The sequence below is a fragment of the Juglans regia genome, chromosome 8 (assembly GCF_001411555.2).
Source record: "Juglans regia cultivar Chandler chromosome 8, Walnut 2.0, whole genome shotgun sequence".
NCBI classification, from domain to species: Eukaryota; Viridiplantae; Streptophyta; class Magnoliopsida; order Fagales; family Juglandaceae; genus Juglans; species Juglans regia.
In genome coordinates, this window is record NC_049908.1 from 219,979 (window position 1) to 241,345 (window position 21,367).

A 21,367-nucleotide genomic window follows, 5' to 3' on the forward strand; every position below is an offset into this window, starting at 1 on the left:
ACTGACGTTTTTGTCAGATGATGTTTACCTCGTTCCTGTATATGGAGAATCGCGTTCCCACTTTGAAACTCTCTATATATAGACCAAAAAAAAAAACAAAGATCATAGAAATTATATATAAATTTATATTAAGAAGGAAATAGCATTTTGTAACCAATTGAAAAAATATATGGCATTTAAGTATTATTGATCAATTTCAAACCCATATGACGAAGAAAGACATCATTTCAAGTTCATGTATTTTGAAACTGCATATGATCTATAAGCCCTTCAAAATTGGTTGCCCTGGCCCTTGAATGAATTGAAGCAGAACAATCGTTCTCGCTGGAAAAATAAAATAAATAACTTAATAAAGAAACAATAACAATTCCCTAAGCAAAAATAAATAAATGAGTATTACCATCTTACATTTACTAATATCGAATTTATAAATAAAAGCTAAAACCCTCATTTAATTTCTCAAAATTTTAAAACCAAACCACCCCCCTCCCCCCCAACCTTTATCTTTGTCTCATCAATCGTCGTAATTGAATTCCTTTGTTCAGTCTCTCTCTCTCTCTCTCTCTCAGATCTTCGATTCATGGACGCCGCTCTGCAAGAACGGGACCGAGTCGTCTCCACCGGTACCTATCTATTTATATATGGTTATTTATGTACGTACATATTTTACGTCTGGTTTGAAGTTAATTTTGTGTATGGGTTTGTATTGCAGAACCGTTTTTGTAATTTACTTCATAGCTAAATGAAGTTTTTAAAGGTGCAATCGGTATTTCTCGTTTTTCTGATTCTATCTTTCTATCAGAAAATTTTCCAAACGTGATTGTTTTTTTGCTTGACATGATGAGACTTTTGTATTGGTTCGTAGGGAATGTACGTTTGAGCACGTGTATGTGCAAGACGAGCAAGGTTTCATAACCACATTGTCTGCAAGTCAAATGGGTTTTCTAGGGTTTTTTTGAGTATAGACTTTGGGATTTGTTCATTGTAGTGGTTTTGCGTTATTGCCTCGTGCCCAAACAAACGCAAAATTAGTGGAAGATGGAAAATTGGAATCATTCAATTCTCATTTTATAAAACTGACTAATTCTTTCACTGTGCTCCAAGTTGCGAACTGTTTTCTGTGCCTTTTTTGTTTGGTAGCTATCAAGTGTGGACTTTGATTCCTGGCGTGGTGGCCAATTCCTGCTAGATTGCTGATGTTTGTGGGAACATCAAGATCTACCCTCCTGGGGCAGAAATTGGGTGACTCTGTTTTTTTTTTTCACCGATAGAAAAAGTGGGTGAATGTGTTTTAAATAGCTTTCTTGACTAAAAGTTCTTTACCAGCTGTAGTTGATAAATCTATATGAGTAAATGGTAGACAAGAGCGGCTACTATTGCAAACCTACAACATGGTTTGGTTTGAATTTTAAAAGTTGGCCTTAGATTGGGTTGATTGACTATTCGATACGGCAGTGGGTACAGATAGCAAAGAAACTTAAAAGACGGGGAAGATCAACATTCTCGGATTTGTTAGTTAATGGGTCACATGCCTATGTTGTTTGGATTAGGAATGCAGACTTATAACGTTAATAGATAAAGAGCTACCATGAATTAGGTGTGTCGGGTTAGACACCATAAATCTTGGTTGTTTCCACCACCACTAGAGACTTGACATATATATATAATCTGTTTTCTAAATAAAAAGAGTTAATGGATACTGTTATAGGAAGTGACCCCTTCATGATTCTACATTGTAAATGTGAAAGAGAACGTAAGTTTCTTTAATGGAATTGAATCAAAATAAACGATGGATAATCTGAATGTAATAATCGTGGTGTTTTGGTTGGTGGCATTTGGTTCTTATATAACTCTTGCTTCAGATGAGTTTATATTATCGTCTTCTGTGTATTCAAGCTAGTCTGAAGTTTTGGCATTGTTTGGCTACAAATTCTTTTAAAGGTTTCTACAAAATCTGGAAATTTCAAACCAAATATCTTCAAATCTCAAAAAAATTTCTATTTCAAATTTTCGTCCAATCATTACCTAAACACAAAAATCAAGACAACTTTTACAAACACCAAAACAAAAACTGTTCTGAAAAATTTATATTCAAACAACTTTTCAACTCTACCTAATCCACTTTCACAAACTCCAATACCAAACCTATTTTCAAAAAAAATTTTGTTCGGATTTTTTTCTCCTTTCCCAAAACCCAATAAACTATACATCTAAAAAAATCTCAAATATTCTTGAAAATTTTCATAACCGAACATACCCAAAGTTCTTTCTTTGATTATACTTGAAGCTGGCTCTGCATTTGAAAAAATCTTTCCCACTCTTTTTTTTAACTCGTTTCTTGTACCTTTTGCATACCTTGCCAGGCTGGTTAATTTTTTTAGGTAAATAGATGCTACCACTGAGGTGAGAGGGGCTCGAACTCTCAACCTTGGGATAACTCGAGAGTTATGAGAAAAGTTTTAAATTCCGTTCCTATCCGGCCAGAATGGCCGGAATTTTCCGTTACGGTGTAGTAGTTAGTACACTTTACCTCATTTTGTTTTGCTCTATATCTCGGCATGTTCCAACTGTTTTGGTCTGTTTTGCATTCTGGTCTGGAATATGTCAGTGGCATGTTTTTAGTTTTTCTAAAACTTAGATGTCATTTTCATAAATTTTGAATCTGAATGGTGTTTTTATATGAATCTGAATGAAATTTCTGCAAGTTTTTAACCTGATGCCGTTTCTGTAATCTTGAATTTTTGTGATTTTAAATATGTATTCTTATTCTCTCTTTGTTTTTTAGACCCCATTCTTTTTGGATTACTTTATTAGCTCTTTTATTTTATTTTATTTTCTTTGTGTGTGTATCTCAACTCAAGTATGTGAATATTTTTTTAATCTTATCTTTTTCCACCTGTATCTCTACCTTTATTTGTTAATGGGTTTCAACGTATATTCACTATATAAAATGTCAATTCTTGCACACACACACACACACACACAAGTAATTCCAAAACAGTGCACAGTTACATACCAATACCAAAATATTCCATTCTAGTGTCTCAGTGACTCGATTGGAATAATCACTAGAACAAAATTTAAAACTTTGTCTATGCGACCTACGCGCTAGCCAACTCAGGTAGGTTAATTATCTCTTCTTTGCTTGTCTAGGGAGGTTGGGAGTGAGTTAAGCCAACGGGTGCAACTAGACAGACTAGGTTCATCCTTTTATGCAGAGCTAAATGCAAATATATGATTAAAGTAGGTGGTGTTAAAGCTGGTGCATTCACCTTTAGTCCCTGTAAAGCTCAATGATGTTCACCCAACCCTATAGTAATTTTGTTTGTATGCTGATTTTTTTAAAATGAGTTTAACATGTTATACAAAGTTTTCTGTCTGCTCCCAGAATACCTCAACAAACCTATCATAAATTTAATACACCTTTGAAAGTTGCCTTAGCTGATACTTAAGAAGTTAATATTATCAGGCACTTGCTTTGTCTGGTTATTAACCCCTAGGGGTTGGCTCAAGTGGTAAAGGCCTTGGGCTTGTTGGTATGCTCACCCCAAGTCTAAGGTTCAAATCCCCTTGGGTGCAAACAATCTCTAGGGCCCTAGGGGCCATCGGACTAGGGGATTTTCCCCTTGAATTACCCGAAGTGCACTTGCAGGAAACTCCTTGCCGAAGGCCTGTGCCCCCCCCGGGGGATTAGTTAGCACGCTGTTTCTGGACAACCGGTGCCAATAAAAAAAAAATTGTCCGGTTATTGAGAACTGGAAGTCAGCATGCTTACTACATATCAGATTCTACATTTTGTTATGTTAGGATTGAGTACGTGAATTTGAATGTAGGAGATCATGGTCGGGACTTTGTTTTATGCCATTAAAAAAAAATAATGCAGGAGATCATGTGGTATTACTTTTATCAGTGAAGATTTATCAAAGTGCAAGTTGATTTAAATAACTTCCTGGTGAATCAAATATGTAGTTCCATGGATTGTATGAGCCGCCTAATACTGATCTGCGATATGTATATATAGCTCAATATGCTCACATGGTCCATACACAGGCACGCTTGTGTAATGCTGCAAAATTAAACTAACAAGGACCAGTTGTTTAGAAGTGTCATCTAGTCAACATTGGAACTTGACGTGTGCAACATGGTATTTAATCATGAGTATGCTCCTCGTTGTCAAACTTGTTCTTTACTTGTTCGAGGTCGTGGAATTTTCATATTTTATTTATTGGTAGGACTTTTTCTTCAGTTGCATGGATGTAATGAGTTTTATGAGATGAGTTTCCATTCTATTCCTATTTGCCCTCTGCCAATACTTGGAGATTTTTTGTAATGGAGTTGTGCCTTTTGCGCTTATCAATAAAGAATTATTACTTATAAAAACATACTTTGGAGATTGTTTATGGAGAGCTATGAACTTCACGTTGAATGTTCTCTTTCCCACTATCATGCTCAGGTGTGTATCCTGGGTTTCAGTGGTAGTTGATGCTAGATTTGCCAAGTAATTGACCTTTATGTATGTGCAAGTTTTGTTTTTTTATCCATTGATTCACTTACCAGTTATCTGTAGTGCTTTTTTTTCCTATAATAACTGGGTTGCATTCTACTGAGACACTTGACACATTAATTTTGGACACAGGAGAGAGGCCTGTTAAGCCAGATAATATGACACAGCAGGTATTTTCCTGTTATTATTTTAGAATACTGTCTTAATTATGTTCATTTATTTATGTTTTTTGGATGAGGTTTGGTAATTATGTTCCATTAGCACTTAATGTTGTAATTTGTAATCAGCCACTTATGCCCAAAGATGAAAGGATTGTGTCAGCGAATCCTTCTCCAGATGCAGCCATCATGGTACAATTAAGGGATGTACCTGAACAACAAGGATCTTCAGAAGCAGCTGGAGATTTGAGCACTATCCATTCACTCAATGCTTATGTTTCTCATGAACAAAATATATCATTTGGTGGTTAGTTGTTGATCTTTTGTTGCTCTTTCCTATTTAGGATGAAGCTTTAACTTGTGGTGGTAGCCGTGATATATATTCCAGTAAAATTGACTTCAACACTTTGAGCTATTTCAAAAATGTGATCATTTTTATACAAGAATTCTTTTTCCCCCTGATAAGTTGGTCATTATTTCTAAAAGCCAAAGGGACGAAACCCAAGTACACAGGGTATATACAAGAGAGAGTGCCTCACTAGGAAGAACAGGGAAAGCAAAGAGACATACGCTCAATATAGTTAGAAAAGCCAGGACTATCCTGAGCCAACATCCAAACATAGAGTTTTTAGAATTATGGATTTAAGCTTTCTGTAAACAATATATTTAAGTTTTACTTATCAAAAAAGAATATTTTCAAGTTTTAGAAGTTCAAAAACAATGTTTGGAATGTACATATTCTTATTTTACCATCATGGAAGCATGGAATTTGAGATTTTGTTTGAAAATATTTTTGGTTTTTGCAGTAATCTCTTTAGGTTGCTGCCTCATAACAAAATCATTTATAATGTTAATTAATGTTGCTGAGAAGTTTCACATCTGATTCAGGTCCTGGTAGTAGCACTGGTTTTTGGGATGGATATTCCCAGTATATTAATACAGATGGCATGCATGTTGTATCACCGGTGAGGATAAGGGCCATACTTATATTATTCCTTAGATTAATATTTTAAACTAATTTACTATAATATTTTTCCTTCTTATTTTAATCTGTTTTAGGTCATCTACAATGATAATCCATCTGTTGTGTTTCATTCTGGTTATGGCTTCAATCATGAAATGCCATATGGACAATATTCTCCTGTTGCTACACCTCTGTCATCTTTAATGGTGGATGGCCAGCTGTACTCTCCACAGCAAGTTCCATTTTCTCCCTCTTATTATGCACAAGCAACTGCTCCAAGTTTGCCTCATATGTCTTCAGCCATTTCAATTTCACCAGCTGAGCTGATGTTGCCAGAAAATAGTAGCATTGACACAATGCTTTTTGGGCCTGGATCAGGCTACGTGGCAAGTTTTGGACCATTTGGTGGAGGAAACCTTTCAGGGAATCTTGGTTCTAGTCCTCTTGCATCTCCAGCAGTTTATCCCCAACCAATGGGCATACTTGGATCATATGAGCACAATGTTGGTCAGGTCTGTTTTAATTGTTTTTGAATAACATCATTCCTTTGTGGTCTTTGCACTTTGGCACTGAAGGGCCCACAGCATTTTTGTATCCTACACAAGGCTCCAAAATTACCTATTCCAAAATGAGGAACATAACACCGGCGCAGGCTTGAACCTGTGACCTTGATCTCCACCCCTGCTTTGTTGTGACACGTTAGATCTTCTTTATAGTAAAAAGAGCTTACAATAATATACCACAACAAGCCACATTAGTTTGTGAGTCTACCTTTGTGAACCTAGCACTCCTCTTTTAGAGGTCACTTGTGACCAAGTTCATTCTTTTCAAAAGTATTTTCTCACCTGTAATTATTAAAACAAATAAAAAAAATTCTAAAATGAATATCTTCATTCAATATTTACCGATAAAAAAAATGTTTAGATGGCTATTATTTATTTCGAGCAAAAAGAGTTTCCTCGGGGTACCATATTTTTTAGTAGTCATTGGATTATGAGGATACCTGCTGGAATCCACCCTAAACTATTGTACTTCCATTTGATGAAGAATTGGACTGAGCCTCTTTACATGCTTCTTCATGGGTAGTCAAAAGTCCCAACTAAGTGCAGAACATTATTGGCTGTTTGTGACCGTTCTTTGTTTAGGGTAGTGAAGCATAATATCCCTGGGATCAATGGAAGTACATATTGCTACTTAAGACTTTGAGTTCAGCCACACCAAAAGGAAAAAAATGAATGTCCTTGTCTGCTTAGTTGCCATTTTGACTCTTGAGATGAATGTGGACATGTTCATTTAGTGCCTGACTTTTCTTATTATTCAATTTCAGATTTCCCAACAACAGAGACCAATGCATGGATATGGCTTAGTATCCAGTTCCTTTAGTGGATTTTACCCACATGGTAGTTCTAATCAGAGCTCTACCTTTGGTGGTGCTTCAATTTCTTATCCAGTCACTAATGATCGAAATCGTCTAACTCTTGACAAGGGAAGAAGAAGAGACAGGGACCGAGGCTCAGCTGGCATTTACAATGATTCACAGGATATCTTCAATGACCGTAATCGTGGTCCAAGGGCTTCAAAGCTAAAGAGCAGGAGTGCCACTGAACAGGGCTCCTCGTCCGTCATTAGCAAAAATGTTTCACCTATTTCTAGAATTCATCTTGATTCATACAACCAGCTAGATTTTGTCACAGATTACGAAAATGCAAAATTTTTTATAATCAAATCTTTCAGTGAGGACAATGTTCATAAAAGTGTCAAATACAATGTTTGGGCCAGCACACCGCATGGAAACAAGAAGCTAAATGCTGCTTATCATGAAGCAAAGGAGATGAAAGGCAACTGTCCAGTATTCCTATTGTTTTCAGTATGTTGCCTTAAATTTTTTTTTTTTTTTTCTTGTTGGAATAACTTGGTTTAATCGGTCCTGTTTGGGACTATTGTTCATTTATTTATTTTGGTTAAAGGCCATTTATTTTGCTTTTGTTGAACTATGCTTGTAGTTATGCTGGTTATTTCTCCTAGGCATTTTGCATTTATGAACCTCTTGGTGTATAGACATCAAACCACCAGAACTCCAAGTCCTATAGCTGTGCCATATCATTAATCACTTGAGCAAGCAAGTGATTTCTTTCAACTGTGTTATATGTGCTTTATTATTTTGATCTAGCAAGCTGAGAATGCTGTACTCTATGGAATTGTGGAAGTGTCTGCAATGCAATATCCTTCCTGTTCATTCTTTGGACATAGAAATTGATAACAAAAAAACTGCTTTTAGGAAAATGCTTTCATAGCAGCTGATGAGATGTATTCATGGTTGTTCCTCCGCCTCAGTGAGGGTTTTTATAATAAGAGGCATAGACCTCGTGTTTTGTTATAAAAAAAATGAAAAAGATGAGATGTATTGGATGTATCACTTCGAAGCTATTTGTGCTCATACTTCCATTTCCTGAAAAATATTTTCCATGTTGAATGGATCTCAAACTCTTAAATTTGGAAATTTTTCTGATTGGTAATTTTATTCTTGTATATGACCTGGATTAATCTTAAATTCTGGCTTTTACTTGCCAAAAGAAAGCCTGGCCTAACTGGTTTTAGCATCAATGGCAACCCATTTAGGAAAAAATTATAGGTATTATAAGAAACTTGGCTTTTATTTTAGCTACTTCAAAACTTGAGCAGCTTTGTCCAACCTTGAATTTCTTGCACTTAATTAGTTAGTCTTATATCTTTCGGGCTAAAACTTTTACAGGTTAATTGTAGTGGACAGTTCTGTGGGGTAGCTGAAATGGGTGGACCTGTAGATTTTGAGAAGGATGCAGATTACTGGCAGCAAGATAGATGGAGCGGGCAGTTTCCAGTTCTGTGGCACGTCATCAAAGATGTCCCCAACGTTCGATTCCGACACATTCTACTTGAAAATAATGATAATAAGCCTGTTACTCACAGCCGAGATTCTCAGGAGGTAGTAGTTGATCTAATATATTGACACACACACAGAGGCATATATATGAAAAAAGAATTACCTTAGTTGTTGTAGAAACTCAAAGCAATTCTCGAGCTTATGATAGAGATGTTCAAATATGCCTAAACATTTTATAGCTGGTTGCTAATTGCTGTATGCCCAGAGATACTCCATGCCTTGGCTGATGTTGGTTGCTCTAGCGCAATTATGTTTCTAAATAAAATTTCAACTTTTCATCTGCTGATAGATTTGTTGCTTCAGGCTTTGGTCTGAGGAAAGGCCAAATTCCAAGTCTTCAGATGGTGAGCTTAAGGGCTCTCACAATTTACCTAGTGGAGACAGAGAAACTATGGATTGAAGAGCATTATGGCATATAGTGGGTTACATGATAGTTGAACATATTAATGTGGTAGTTTGTAAAAGCATATCAGTTTTTTCATCAATGCTGTATCTAGCTGTGTGCTTATGTGCTGCCACAAATCAAAAGGTTAATGATGCTGTCCTGGTCGTTTTAATTGCTCACACATACAAGTCATTTTAAAGAGTGAATCTTTATTTGTGTTCATTTGGCCCTAATTATGAGATTAGATTTCAAGAGGATATGAGATTAGATTTTTTTCAGGTTGCACTTCTTCCCAAAACTTACCTTTCATCTATAGTGATCCAATTGGTGTCAAACCATAGTCTATGTTTTTCAATAATATTGTTGGTGTAATTCAGTTTGTTGGCTTTTACTTTTTTGTGTCTTGGCATGGAAAAACCTTTAGCTCGGTTTTTGAATAGTAAAGTTACCCATGCCTTACATTTTTCTCTCTTGATGCTGAAATCTTTCCAGGTCAAACTGGAAGAGGGTATTGAGATGTTAAAAATTTTCAAGGATTACAATGCACAGACATCTATCTTAGATGATTTTGATTTTTACGATGAGCGAGAGAGAACCTTTACAGAAAGAAAAGCCAGACAAGCTTGTTCAACGGCAGATGTTCCAGATTCTGTTGCTGATGAGTCCGTTAAGGAAATATCTGATATTTTGGGTCAGGCACTTAAGCTGGAAGTGAGTAGTAATGAAGTACCGGCAATTGATCAAGGTGGTAGCTCAAGAGCAGATGCTACAATCTCATTTTCCCATGATGCCATGAACCAAACATCTGATTGCTTGTCACGAGTATTGCGGTTGGAAGAGAGTTGCAATGAAGCACAGGGATCTGAAATGGGTGGTGGACACGAGATTTGAGCCTGTCAATTAGATGACAGCAGTTGGTCTGACTGCTAGTTGCATTTAGTTGAAATTATTGCCGGCATCTTTAGCGCACACTCCTGTACCCTGGTTATTTATGAATTTTTGGCATGCTAACAGTCGAGGTCATATTCCCCGCATCTCGAACAGTTAGACAGCAAACTGACAATTTCTTTTCTTTTGGGTAAATTGTGCAAAGCAGTTAGGAGGTAATTCAGCATGCTCAGCCAGGAGGAAGGCTGTTTGATACCCGACACTCGTTTTCTTAAGACTCTCTCTAAATTGTTTCCTCTTAAGGTAGATGGTTTTGGTGTTGTGGTTGTAATTTAATGTATGATGTTCTCTGTATACTAGGGCTGATGCCTTTTCGGTTGTAACTTACACTCTCTTAGTGGTTAGCTGTGGGCTGCTGGGTACTGGAAGCCGGAAGGATAGTGATAACCCTTTTGTGGGGAGGCAATTTAATAAAGTGTTTCTGCAAATGCAAATGAACTTTTATAGAAATACAACGAACAATTGCATGCATCATGTTCAAATACACACGACGTGGCATCCTTTTGCAATACTTGACTCAACGCAATTTCCCCCTGCGGCAGTCGACAATTTTGAAGAAAGAAAATCGGCGGATCTTTTGCAATAAGCGACGTGGTATCCTTTTCAAGGAATGGTGTCGAGATTCACGCATGTAATAAGTTCCATAATCCATTAGAATGAGCTTATCCTATGAGAAGGCAAGGTAACATACAGTTAGAGAAATTGAACCAACTTAATTATGTACGAATGACAATCACAAGACATTAGAAATCTCCACTACCGTCATTGGACTTGTGCAGTTTTTTCTCGCTCGTGGGGGAAAAAAATGAGTATCATAGCAAAAACTGCAACAAACAAATAAATCTAGCAAGGAACACCTAAACTCGTTCATTTTTGTTCCCATTTAGTATTAGCTGTGGAAGGCTGTAAAAGGCGTATAGCGTTCCATCCCGTGAAAGGTTTCAATGCTCAATGTTTTTCTCTTGATGTTTTTGCGGCGTAATCTTCCATTATCTGCAGTTGCATACGGACCCATTGTGTAATCTGTTCCGTTTCAACTTTTTTTCTACCCAAGACCTAGAAGAATATGCAATAAATAGAGCATTTGAATGTATAATTACTCAACTACCTGCTGGCCAAGCTTTAAACTCGCTTGGACATACTCAACCATAATTATAGCTCCATTCAGCTCTCTAGTTTAAAGAGGTAAACTGCACTAGGTTTGCACAAGTATGCACTTAAATCTGAGTCATCGGATTGTGGAGCAGTTATGTAAGCAGCAATATACAAGAGGAATTGAACTCGAAAGTTATTCTCCACGATACGTGTATGTGGAATGATAAAAGCAAGTAGTTGACAGTGGTGATGGAGAATTGTGTCCTTCCTATTCTCCAAGTCCAAGCGGAAGGTGGACTCACGCATTCGAATAGGTGCACACGGTTCTGTAACAGGCACATTGCTCCATACAGAAGACTCTGACACTGAACAGGCATTAATGAAGCACCATCTCCTGCGTGCCATCACAATCTAACGCTTTTTGAGTTGTAAAGCTCAACATATTTCCCAGCTGTGTTGTTCCAGCTATTGTCAACTTCCATTACTTTCTTTAAAATGCCATTCCATTCATCTGGTTCTGCACTCATCAAAATAAATGAAAATGTTGAGATGAAATGGAGTAATCTCAAGTAAAAATTGATTCGAGTTTTAAAAGCTTTGTAGTTTGCACCAAGGTTTTGCATGAGAATTGTCTTTGACTCCTTTTGGAATTACCCTGAAATGAAATAGTACTGTAGGCTATTTCACCCCTCATTTAATTCTTGAAAGATTTTAAACAAGATAACCTATACACCACTGAGGCAGTTGAATTTTGTGAGGTAGTGTGATGATAGAAGGCCTCTAGGGACTGTGGCGACAACTTAGAAACCTCAAGAAATAATAATAATAAAAATTAAAAAAAAAATCCATGGAGAATATTTATAAAACTAAATACTACAGTCAGTCTGGCCATGACCTATTCAAACAATTAGGCTATTGGTGCTCAAGGCCTAGCAGCATTAGCATTCCTCCTCATTATAGGGAGAGTCCTGGGCAGTTCTTCAGTCTAGGTAATAGGCAGTAACAGAAATATCATCAGCCTAACTTAAGATTGAACCTACTCTCTCTGTAGTACATAAATGCCCGGTCCAGAGCACAGTTTAAGGATCCTTCATCAATTCCTTCAAAGACAAACCTGAAATGTGAACAATGGTACGTAAATAAACTTACGATATTAGTAGAACAGTTTGTGACAACGTAATTCAAGACTGTATAACCAAGCACGTAAGGCTAAAAATCTCGCTTTGTAAATTGGAGCTATAGTGTGGAGACAACTCACTGTCAATTTATGCACAGTTGCACACATTAAAAGAGAAATCCTTTAATTTATTTAAATCATTCCAACCACTCAAGAGTTAGCCATATGAATTCTTCCTGTCTATTTTTTTCCCACAATTTCAGAGCATACAATTTTACGGTCCTGAGGGATGATAAGATGAGGAAGGACTGATAGTAAAGGTCTTGGGATGCCAAGCGCAACTGCACATATTTGAATCTTAAAAATGACCCTTCATGCAAAAAAACTAATGGGTAAGACTGTATCCAAGCTACCTTTTCCAGAAATTACTAGATCACTATCCAAGCTAATTTGTCACTATCCAAGCTCTTGGATAGTGACAAATTACTAGATCACGATTCGTGCATACCACAATCAACAAGATATTGAAAAAACATGGAGGACTCAATACAGCGGGTGGATGAAATTCACATCGTGGCTTAGGATATATCATTGAAATTTCCCAAGCATATTTTAAAGTGGTGCGCAGGACTCATATAGCAAAATTTCTATATAAATATAAAGGATACAAGTAGAATTAGCCAAAGGTCTTTGGGTCAAATGGCATCTGTCCTTCCATATGACGAGAAAATGATACACACACACACATATGGGTATGTATGTATTTACCGGTCAAAAATAAATAAATAGATACACACACATATAGAATACCCATTGGCTCTGTTGTGGTTCGACTGATCATCCATATCAAAAACTGTGTCTGCAAGACCACCGGTCTTTCTTACAACTGGGACCTGTGACAATCATTTTATCCAAATCAGGTTTTCACCTCATATTAGTCTTCCTTAACAACCTATGTTATGCATATAGAACATATGAACTTCCTCTCAACAGATGTTTTTTAAAAAGCAAACACAAAATATCGTAGCAAGCATATAGGCAGCATGTTATAAATTGATCGTGTTTAACCAGTGATGTACCTTGTTTCAAAATTCAACTAGCCATATGATGATTAACATCTCAATCTGATACCTTTTTTCCAAAATTTCACATAAGATCACCAAAGGAGAATTAAACACTGAACTTCAATTATTTTCACATGCTGCCGGCCACAATAAATGGGATAGCAGAATCTAAGAAGTACATACTGCTCCATAACGCATTCCAATCATTTGGGTGAGTCCACAAGGCTCATATATGGAAGGAACTAGCACCATGTCTGCTGCAGCATAGAGCATGTGGGACAGCTCCTCACTGCGAAGAGAGCATATCAAAAACAAGAAACCCCAAGTCCAGTCAGTAACCAGAATAGTACTGTACAAATTATTTCAGTATAGAAAGGGTAGTTTATATTGCTATGGAAGGAACTTCAATGAGGACTAAGGCAGAGAAAGGACATTTATAGCTGTTGTATGCTGTTGACACATGATTTACCTAAACATCAATAGGATTCGGATGCAAGGACCTTGGTTATGCTACCAAAAAAAAAGTCCAACAAAAAAATGTCTGTCAGCTCATTGCACTCAAATAGAAAAAGATGGTCAGAAAGATTGAGAAGAGAACATAAGTTATTCCCCAAGCTCAACATTTCATAAATAATTAAACTTCCTTTAACTAAATGCAAACTTAAATAATGAGATTAGGACAGATCATGCTGATGTGAGTACACCAAATGGTGCTTATCATTAATGAAGTTAAGGTACGATTGAATGCAGGAAACATAGCCACTCCTAGGAGATGGGGGGTCCAAATGTCAAAGATCCAAACATACATGCTTCAGACACGTTTCAAACATACATCCAAATGAAATAATTTTGGTCTACAGCAGAAGACAAGACAGATGTAGCCTGGACGCATTTTGGACATGGGCAGGACACGGCTTAAACACGGGTGGTACAATTTAAATTTTAGAAATTTGGTTATTTATTTATAGAGGCCTGAGGACTTTGAAAAATAAATTAATAAATAAAGGATGAGACAACATATACCATGGTAAAAAGCACTGAAATTCTTATGGTGATCGAAATTCATTAAAAAAATGGTGTCAAACACTTTTACTACGATTTTTATTCTCTACATTAGATAAAAGTATTTGACCTCTCTTATGTTCTTTTAGTTTTTTATGTCTTCCAATAAATAATGTGTACATAAGTTATATTCTCAATATATGTACCAGCTTCACTATTCTAAATACATATGCTAGCTTCCCCACCATGTCCCAATGACGTGTCTCATGCCCATCCAGTCTGAATTCAAGAATATATATATATATATAGAGAGAGAGAGAGAGAGAGAGAGAGAACTGTTACAACCACAAAGAGATCCCACAAAAGTAAACCCACAACTGGTATGACTTCATATGATACGTTAAATCTACTTTACAATAAAGCAGTTTTACAATCTAACATACCAAATCAAGCTACATTAGTGTGTGAATTTACTTTTGTAGAATCTCTTTGTAGCTAAACATTTCTCTCTCTCTCTCTCTCTCTCACACTCACTCACACACACACACACATATAAAAAAGATAAAAGCTCAAATTCATTACCAATTTTGCAAGACATTCAAATTCTGTTTCAACTTGAACATCTGAGGCTTTCCCAAGTATGACCATCTGTCCACCCTAAAAGTGACTCCATTGAAAAAAGAGGGAAATCAGTTGAAATGCAGATGTTTTTAACTCGAATTCCAGGTCTCAAATGCAAACTTTCACTTTTAAGTTTTCCGTGCATCAGCGCATTAATAGTAGTGGGCATTGGCCCATGCAATCTTGTTATTGTTTCATTTGCAAAATGGATAGATATTGATGAGGCTTAAGGAAGAATATTTATATTCCCTTTCTGAGATAATAGACATTCTAGTTTCTACTAGCATTATGAAGTTTTTCTACTGTAACCAGTCAGGCAGTTATGGATTTACTGTATACCTTGTGAGCATATATTCAAGAATGCTCCTAAATAACTGTACAAAAACTTAAAGAAGCGACACGAAAATTTGTGATAATATAATATAACAGGTATCCCTTTTTTTCCAAAAAAAAAAAAAAAGAAGAAGAAGAAAAAGAGGACGGAATCCTATATCACAGGTATCCTTATTTCCACCATGTTTGACTCAGAGAGAGTAATACTCACAAGTTCTTCAATGCACTTGATTGCATGAGAAATCAAATGAAGACCCTTCTGTGGGACTAGTCGAGTAATGCAGACAACTAAAGGTGCCTTGTATGTTATATCTGGCACATGGTTACCATCTTGAGTGCCTTCTGAAGCCAAACCAAGCCCCCTTTGAACATAGTATTTGCAAAACTTCTTTCCCTCAGGCTTTTGGTCTGCAAGGAAGAAATTCAGGGAATTTAAACAGAAACCTAGAGCACCTTGGGAATTGAATTTAAGGATATATATGAGGATGTCAGAAGTAAAGCTGCTCACATCAGGAATAACAAGAGCTGATATCTTCCATTTTTAAAAATACAATTATTTTCCTTTGCTGATGTGAAGTCAATCAAAAATAAAAATAAAAATTGTGTCTTGGCTTAAGAAATTTGAATTCAGTATAGCTATCGAAACTTAATGTTACCATTGAACTTCACAGGCAAGAAGATGTCAGTAGCAGGGTTCCACATTGTAGTGTCTATCCCGTTCAAAATACCGTAGTATCTACAAAATTATATGACGCAACATTGTCAGATATGTTTTCTGTAACCATAAGTAATTACAATGACATGCATAATCAGAGGATGACATGAAAAACAACATAAATTATTCATAAAGGAAGAACCATTCTGGGCGTTCCACATGGTACTCAAAATTTCATATTGGTCAGTAAATTTGTCCATTCTGATATGTTTTGACATGAGAAAAGAATTTAGGGCTGCTGTTCTTATAGTTTATGAACACCACTAAAAACATCATATAGTATCCAATAATGCATGGATAAAGATGTGCCGAATTTCCTATGCAAGTCTTGTTAATTCCAAAGAGTCTTCCCACTGTACAATCAGAAAATGTTCCGAGCCTTATTTTCAATCCTTTTTTTTTTTTTTTTTTTGCTAAGCCAGCCATATTTTCAATCACTACAAGGTACCAGTAGAATTGGAAAAACAGTTTACTCGAGAATAAACTGATCTTAATTATATAGGTGAACTACATTTAGATATGCCCTAACAAGATAGTTATGTGTGCTTATTCCAAGCACTACCTATTTGTTGTTGAGAACACAATGGAAATAAGTCAGTCTGAATAGTGGTTAAATATTTTGAGCTCTCCCTTAACTGGGTTTACAATTAAAATGCACCAAAAACACATTTTGTTCAACCTTCATAAGCCAAAAATACCACACTCCCAAGAATCCCAACAGATTCACCTTCGGTAGGTATATAATATTTTTTTTTATATAAGAATAATTTTATTAATCCACCTTATTAGGCAAGGCCCAAGTATGCTAGTATGCAGGAAGTATACAAGAGATAAACCTAATTACAAGCTATATCATACATATCATAGACCAAAAAGAATTAAAAAGCACTCAAGCTTAGCCAGAATTTCCAGTCATCCACTCAAAACAGCCTAAAGATCACTAAACCAATTTTACAAATTAAGACTGGCCGCTGTTTTTGGTTATATAGTATGGCTAATTTCTATATTCATGGCCATTCCATAAAACTTTGTATTATACAACAACCATTCTTCAACCAAAGCCATTACATTAGCATTTCACCATTTCATTATGCCATCTAGGATTTAAAGGATGGTCATTTGCACCCCTCTTCCTCATAGGGCTGAACAATCTTATCTTGCTACTTAATGTGACTTCTTCTTTCATAATTGAAGTTCTTGGGCTCTAGCATCGAACCCCTCATGGATGCAGGATATTAATAGTAGGGTTATTCAATATACTTTGGCTAGGAAAAGATAGAAAATGCTGCCAAAGCCAGCAACCTTGAGTATTTCCTCTCGTCAACTTCAAGTTTTGTTAAGTTTTACTGAACATATATAATGCACTTTAACAAAACCATTTACACTCCATTTCTTCACTTTTATATCTTCATATTAAACCTTACTTTGGTGTCAGTAACTAAAGCAAAGTCATCAACAAAAGTCGTCAATTGCATGGAGGGGAGCAGAAATATATGCATACCTATATATGTATATTTATATATACATATATACACACATATATAACAATCCAATGGAAGGCCTCTAGAAAATGCCTATTTACAGAGATTTTTTTTTTTTATCGTTCAGTTTATGCTCGGTTTATGCCATTTTGAAGCATGCCACTGGAATGATAACTTCCTAACGTATATGAAGATTTTTAGGCACCTGAAACAACTATTGGAAAAGGATCATGTTTCCTGAAAAGGGAACTCTCTACTTTAAGACATCAAACTTTGTTTTTTGTTTGCAGATGATACACTTGTTTTTTGTAAGCCAAATCGAAATCAGATTAAAGTGCTAAAGGCCTTGCTGCTTTGTTTTGAATCAATTTCCGGTTTGAAAGTGAATATAATCAAATCAGAGATGGTTCCAATTGGAGAGGTTCCTAATATACGGCAGTTGGCTAGCACATTGGGGTGTAAGATAGCCTCTCTTCCTTTGACTTACTTGGGACTTCCGCTGGGGGTGGTTGCGAGGGCTTCCTCTATATGGGAGACGGTGGTTGAAAAGATAGAGAAGAGATTAGCGGGATGGAAGAGATTGTACCTTTCGAAAGGCAGCAGGATCACTTTGATCAAGAGTACACTTTCTAACCTGCCAACGTATTTTCTATCACTTTTTCCTATACCTGCAAGTGTGGCTTATCGAATTGAGAAGCTCCAACGTGACTTCTTGTGGGGTGGCATGGGGGAGGAGTTTAAATTTCACCTAGTAAAGTGGGATACGGTATGTCTTCCTATCTCCAATGGTGGTTTGAGTATTAGAAATGTGAGGATCTTTAATCGGGCGCTACTTGGAAAATGGTTGTGGAGATATCATAAGGAACCAAAAGCCTTGTGGAAGGTGGTGATTGAACATAAATATAGAGGCATCTGGGGGGGATGGAGTACTAAGGAAGTTAGAGGAGCACATGGAGTGGGATTGTGGAACACATTAGAAAAGGATGGGGGGTGGTTACTTGTGACACTCAATTACAGTTGGGGGAGGGTTCCAGGATTAAATTCTGAAAAGATATTTGGTGTGGGGATACCCCACTACAAGTTTCTTTCCCGTCATTATTCCAAATTGCGAGTAATAAAGAAGTTGCAGTGGCAGATGTCAGTTTTAGTAGAGCAACACAAGATTGGGAGATGAGCAGCGTTGCTGATTTTTATAGCCTCTTGTATTCCATTAAATCGGGCACTCAACAAGAAGATGGATTGTGGTGGTCACCCGCTGGGAAATGTGCATTCTCAGTTTGCTCTTTTTATAAGGTCCTCACTCAAGAGCCTAACACTTATTTTCCTTGGAAAAGACTTTGGAGACACAATGCACCATCCAAAGCTGCTTTTTTCGTGTGGACAGCATCTTTGAGCAAAATTCTCACAACCAACAATTTAAGAAAAATGAGGGTTATCATAGCAGATTGATGTTGCATGTGTAAGGGAGGGGGAGAGTCGGCGGACCATCTTCTCTTACATTGTGAGACAGCAAGGGTTTTGTGGGATGAGGTGATCGGAAGAGTAGAGTTGGCTTGGGTTATGCTGAAGACTGTGTAGTGGTAATGTTGGCTAGCTGGACAAACTGAGGAGGGATGCAGCAGATTAAAGCGGTTTGGAAGATGATTCCTATCTGTATCATGTGGTACTTGAGGCAGGAACGCAATGTCAGGACGTTTGAAGACAGAGAGAGATCATTAGAGGAACTTAAAGTTTTATTTTACTCCACTCTATGTACATGGGCCATTGCTGTTGATTTTAATGGCATGGACTGATGAAGATTCAGTTTTGATTCATTTGATGAACTATGGAAAGGGCAACAACATGACTGGTTCTTGAAACGAGTTCTCATCGGGTCTAGGTTCTCCATCCATTGACTTGATTTTGGCTTTCTTGGGGAGTTTTCATATTGATTGTGGGTTCAAGGGGTTCTCCATCCATTGACTTGATTTTGACTTTCTTGGGGAGTTTTCATATTGATTGTGGGTTTAAGGGATTAATTCCCACGGGTTCATATCAGATTAATTCCTGCGGGTTCATATCATGGACCTTCATGACTTTCTTATTTCTTTGGCGCCTTCCTAGCTAGGGCACACTGTCTTTTTTCTTATTTGTATCGGGCCTTGTCTTATTCTTTAATTAATATAGTTTTGTTTACCGAAAAAAAAAAAAAAAAAAACACATCAAACCTAATTACCATGAAAATTTTATAGATTGAAAATTTGAGTTGTTAGCTATTTGATCAATTTATTAGCTATAATATGACTCTCAATGGCATTGGAGGTAGCCATTACAAAAACCAATATAAGGGGAGTATTGAGAATTTCAATTAAAAATTAAATGCCTAGAATATTTTCAGTACATGATAATTATAGGCTTTAGACATGCTGAGCACTTGAACTTACAAAAACTACTTTTTAATCCACATCTTTAAAATTTCTTTTAGATAGTCATAAAATATATATACTAAAAGAAATTTAAAAGAAAAAAAACCGCAAAAAATATTCTGTAAGTACATGAGAGGTCTAACATACAGTTTCAAGCATTTACGACTTTCATTAACTCCAAGTGCAAAATATTAGATGACTTGTCCTTAAGAAAGCTCTTTTCACCCTGTACTTCAAGAATTTAAACATATAATGCAATTGATTGTGAAGGCATTTGTAAAACCCAGCTGGCCAGATTAAGAATAAAATCACTTTTAGAAATTCTTGGGGAAGTCGAAATGCTACTACTGACCTTGACTTAAAAATATTTTCTTTTATTCTGAAGGAAGCAGATTCCTTATAATAAATAGAGTCGTTTTGTATTAAAATACTGAAATCATAAATAAGAGTGAGCAAAATCATTTATTAAAATTTCTCAAAATATGTGCCTTAAAAATCATAACTTAAAATCTTTGTACATGATCTAAGTCACTGTCACGCCTCCCTAGACTAAGTCCAGTCTTGCAGCTCTACCTTCATAAATATTTTGACCTGGGATGGTTTAAAAACATAAAATAACTAAAATGAATCGATGACTCAGTAAGAAACTCATCATAACGTAAACATACTTAACATAAGGTTTTTCATAAAATATTTCATGCTAAGAACTTAAAATCATGATTGTTCATACGTATGTTATGACATGCATGACTTATCTTGGCTTATCTGACTTATCTTACTGGCTCACACACTTAACCCTGTGTACAAGGTTGTACACCGGCCCTACATCCCATGGTTGCAAAGGATGCCGCTAATAGTATTCTAGCATATTATGGTGGATCACGCTTAGGCCCGTGGCTTGCACATCCACTCATAAATTGCATTGGTACCATGCATCTGAATGACCATCTAATTAACTGTTCTGAACTTATCTTACATTTGATTTTATGAAAGCTTGTGTCTTATGCAACGTAAGATGCATAATACATACATAACTATAATATGCAGAATGAAACATGATAAATGACGTGCTTGCAAATATCATGACATGCGTGGTACATAAACACTGGCTTCCAAAGAATTGGCTTTAATAATAATATATATAACTAACTAACGCATGCTAATCTTAATTTATGATCAACCTACTTACCTCGCAGCGTTAATCTAATATTTCCAGCATGAAATCGATCACGTGAACTAGAATGAGAGAGAAAACGTGAGGGATGTTGAGAGAGGAATGAGGCAGGCTATTGGCGTGATGAACGTGGGACACACACGGTGCTAGATTGGGTATACTTGGCTATTGGCGTGGTGAACGTGGTGAACATACAGAGGTTTATAGTTTTTTCCAAATAACACATGGAATGGATATATTTATAGAGAGATTTGGGAAAAGGTGCTGACGAGTTCAAGTTTGACTCGGTCGCGATCATTCAAGAAGAGAGTTTGAATTTAAAAACATGATCTAGTAGTTCATTCAATGTAGGATTGGCAGTGACTGAGACTGCTTAGGGGACTTCAATCAGTGATGATTTTAAATTGAAATAAATTTCTAATGGCCGATCTTTAAATTCTAAAAGAAGACTAACTCGTTCAATAAACAATAAATGGAA

The 21,367-nt window shown here is 36.4% G+C and overlaps 2 protein-coding genes across 8 annotated transcripts in view; one reads left to right on the forward strand and one right to left on the reverse strand.

Annotated features, from left to right (window-relative positions):
• Positions 1-448: 448 nt before the first annotated feature.
• LOC109000958 (YTH domain-containing protein ECT1) lies at positions 449-10,235 on the forward strand. 4 transcript variants are annotated; one of them, XM_018978035.2, is made up of 9 exons: positions 454-623; positions 713-766; positions 4,637-4,674; positions 4,792-4,969; positions 5,551-5,627; positions 5,722-6,138; positions 6,954-7,493; positions 8,379-8,591; positions 9,427-10,235. In XM_018978035.2, exons 3-9 carry the CDS (start codon positions 4,663-4,665, stop codon positions 9,823-9,825), a joined length of 1,836 nt encoding a protein of 611 aa, XP_018833580.2. In that variant the 5' UTR covers positions 454-623; positions 713-766; positions 4,637-4,662; the 3' UTR covers positions 9,826-10,235. The 4 variants fall into 4 exon arrangements, with proteins under 4 accessions (XP_018833579.2, XP_018833580.2, XP_018833582.2 ...); XM_018978037.2 differs by having other exon boundaries at positions 713-757; XM_018978034.2 differs by lacking the exon at positions 713-766 and having other exon boundaries at positions 449-623.
• A 743-nt stretch (positions 10,236-10,978) lies between these two features.
• LOC109000940 (glycogen synthase-like) overlaps positions 10,979-21,367 on the reverse strand; it is a 28,180-nt gene continuing 17,791 nt past the window's right edge. For 3 of the 4 annotated variants that reach the window (XM_035693128.1, XM_035693126.1, XM_035693127.1), the window contains exons 8-15: positions 15,771-15,850; positions 15,326-15,522; positions 14,743-14,817; positions 13,628-13,668; positions 13,342-13,447; positions 12,905-12,987; positions 12,018-12,091; positions 10,979-11,494 (exon numbers count right to left, since the gene is read on the reverse strand). In XM_035693128.1, coding sequence (XP_035549021.1) covers positions 11,382-11,494; positions 12,018-12,091; positions 12,905-12,987; positions 13,342-13,447; positions 13,628-13,668; positions 14,743-14,817; positions 15,326-15,522; positions 15,771-15,850 — 769 coding nt within the window. In that variant the 3' untranslated portion in view covers positions 10,979-11,381. Of the gene's footprint in view, positions 11,495-12,017; positions 12,092-12,891; positions 12,988-13,341; positions 13,448-13,627; positions 13,669-14,742; positions 14,818-15,325; positions 15,523-15,770; positions 15,851-21,367 lie in introns of all 4 variants that reach the window. The other variant, XR_004802223.1, reaches the window with a different exon arrangement.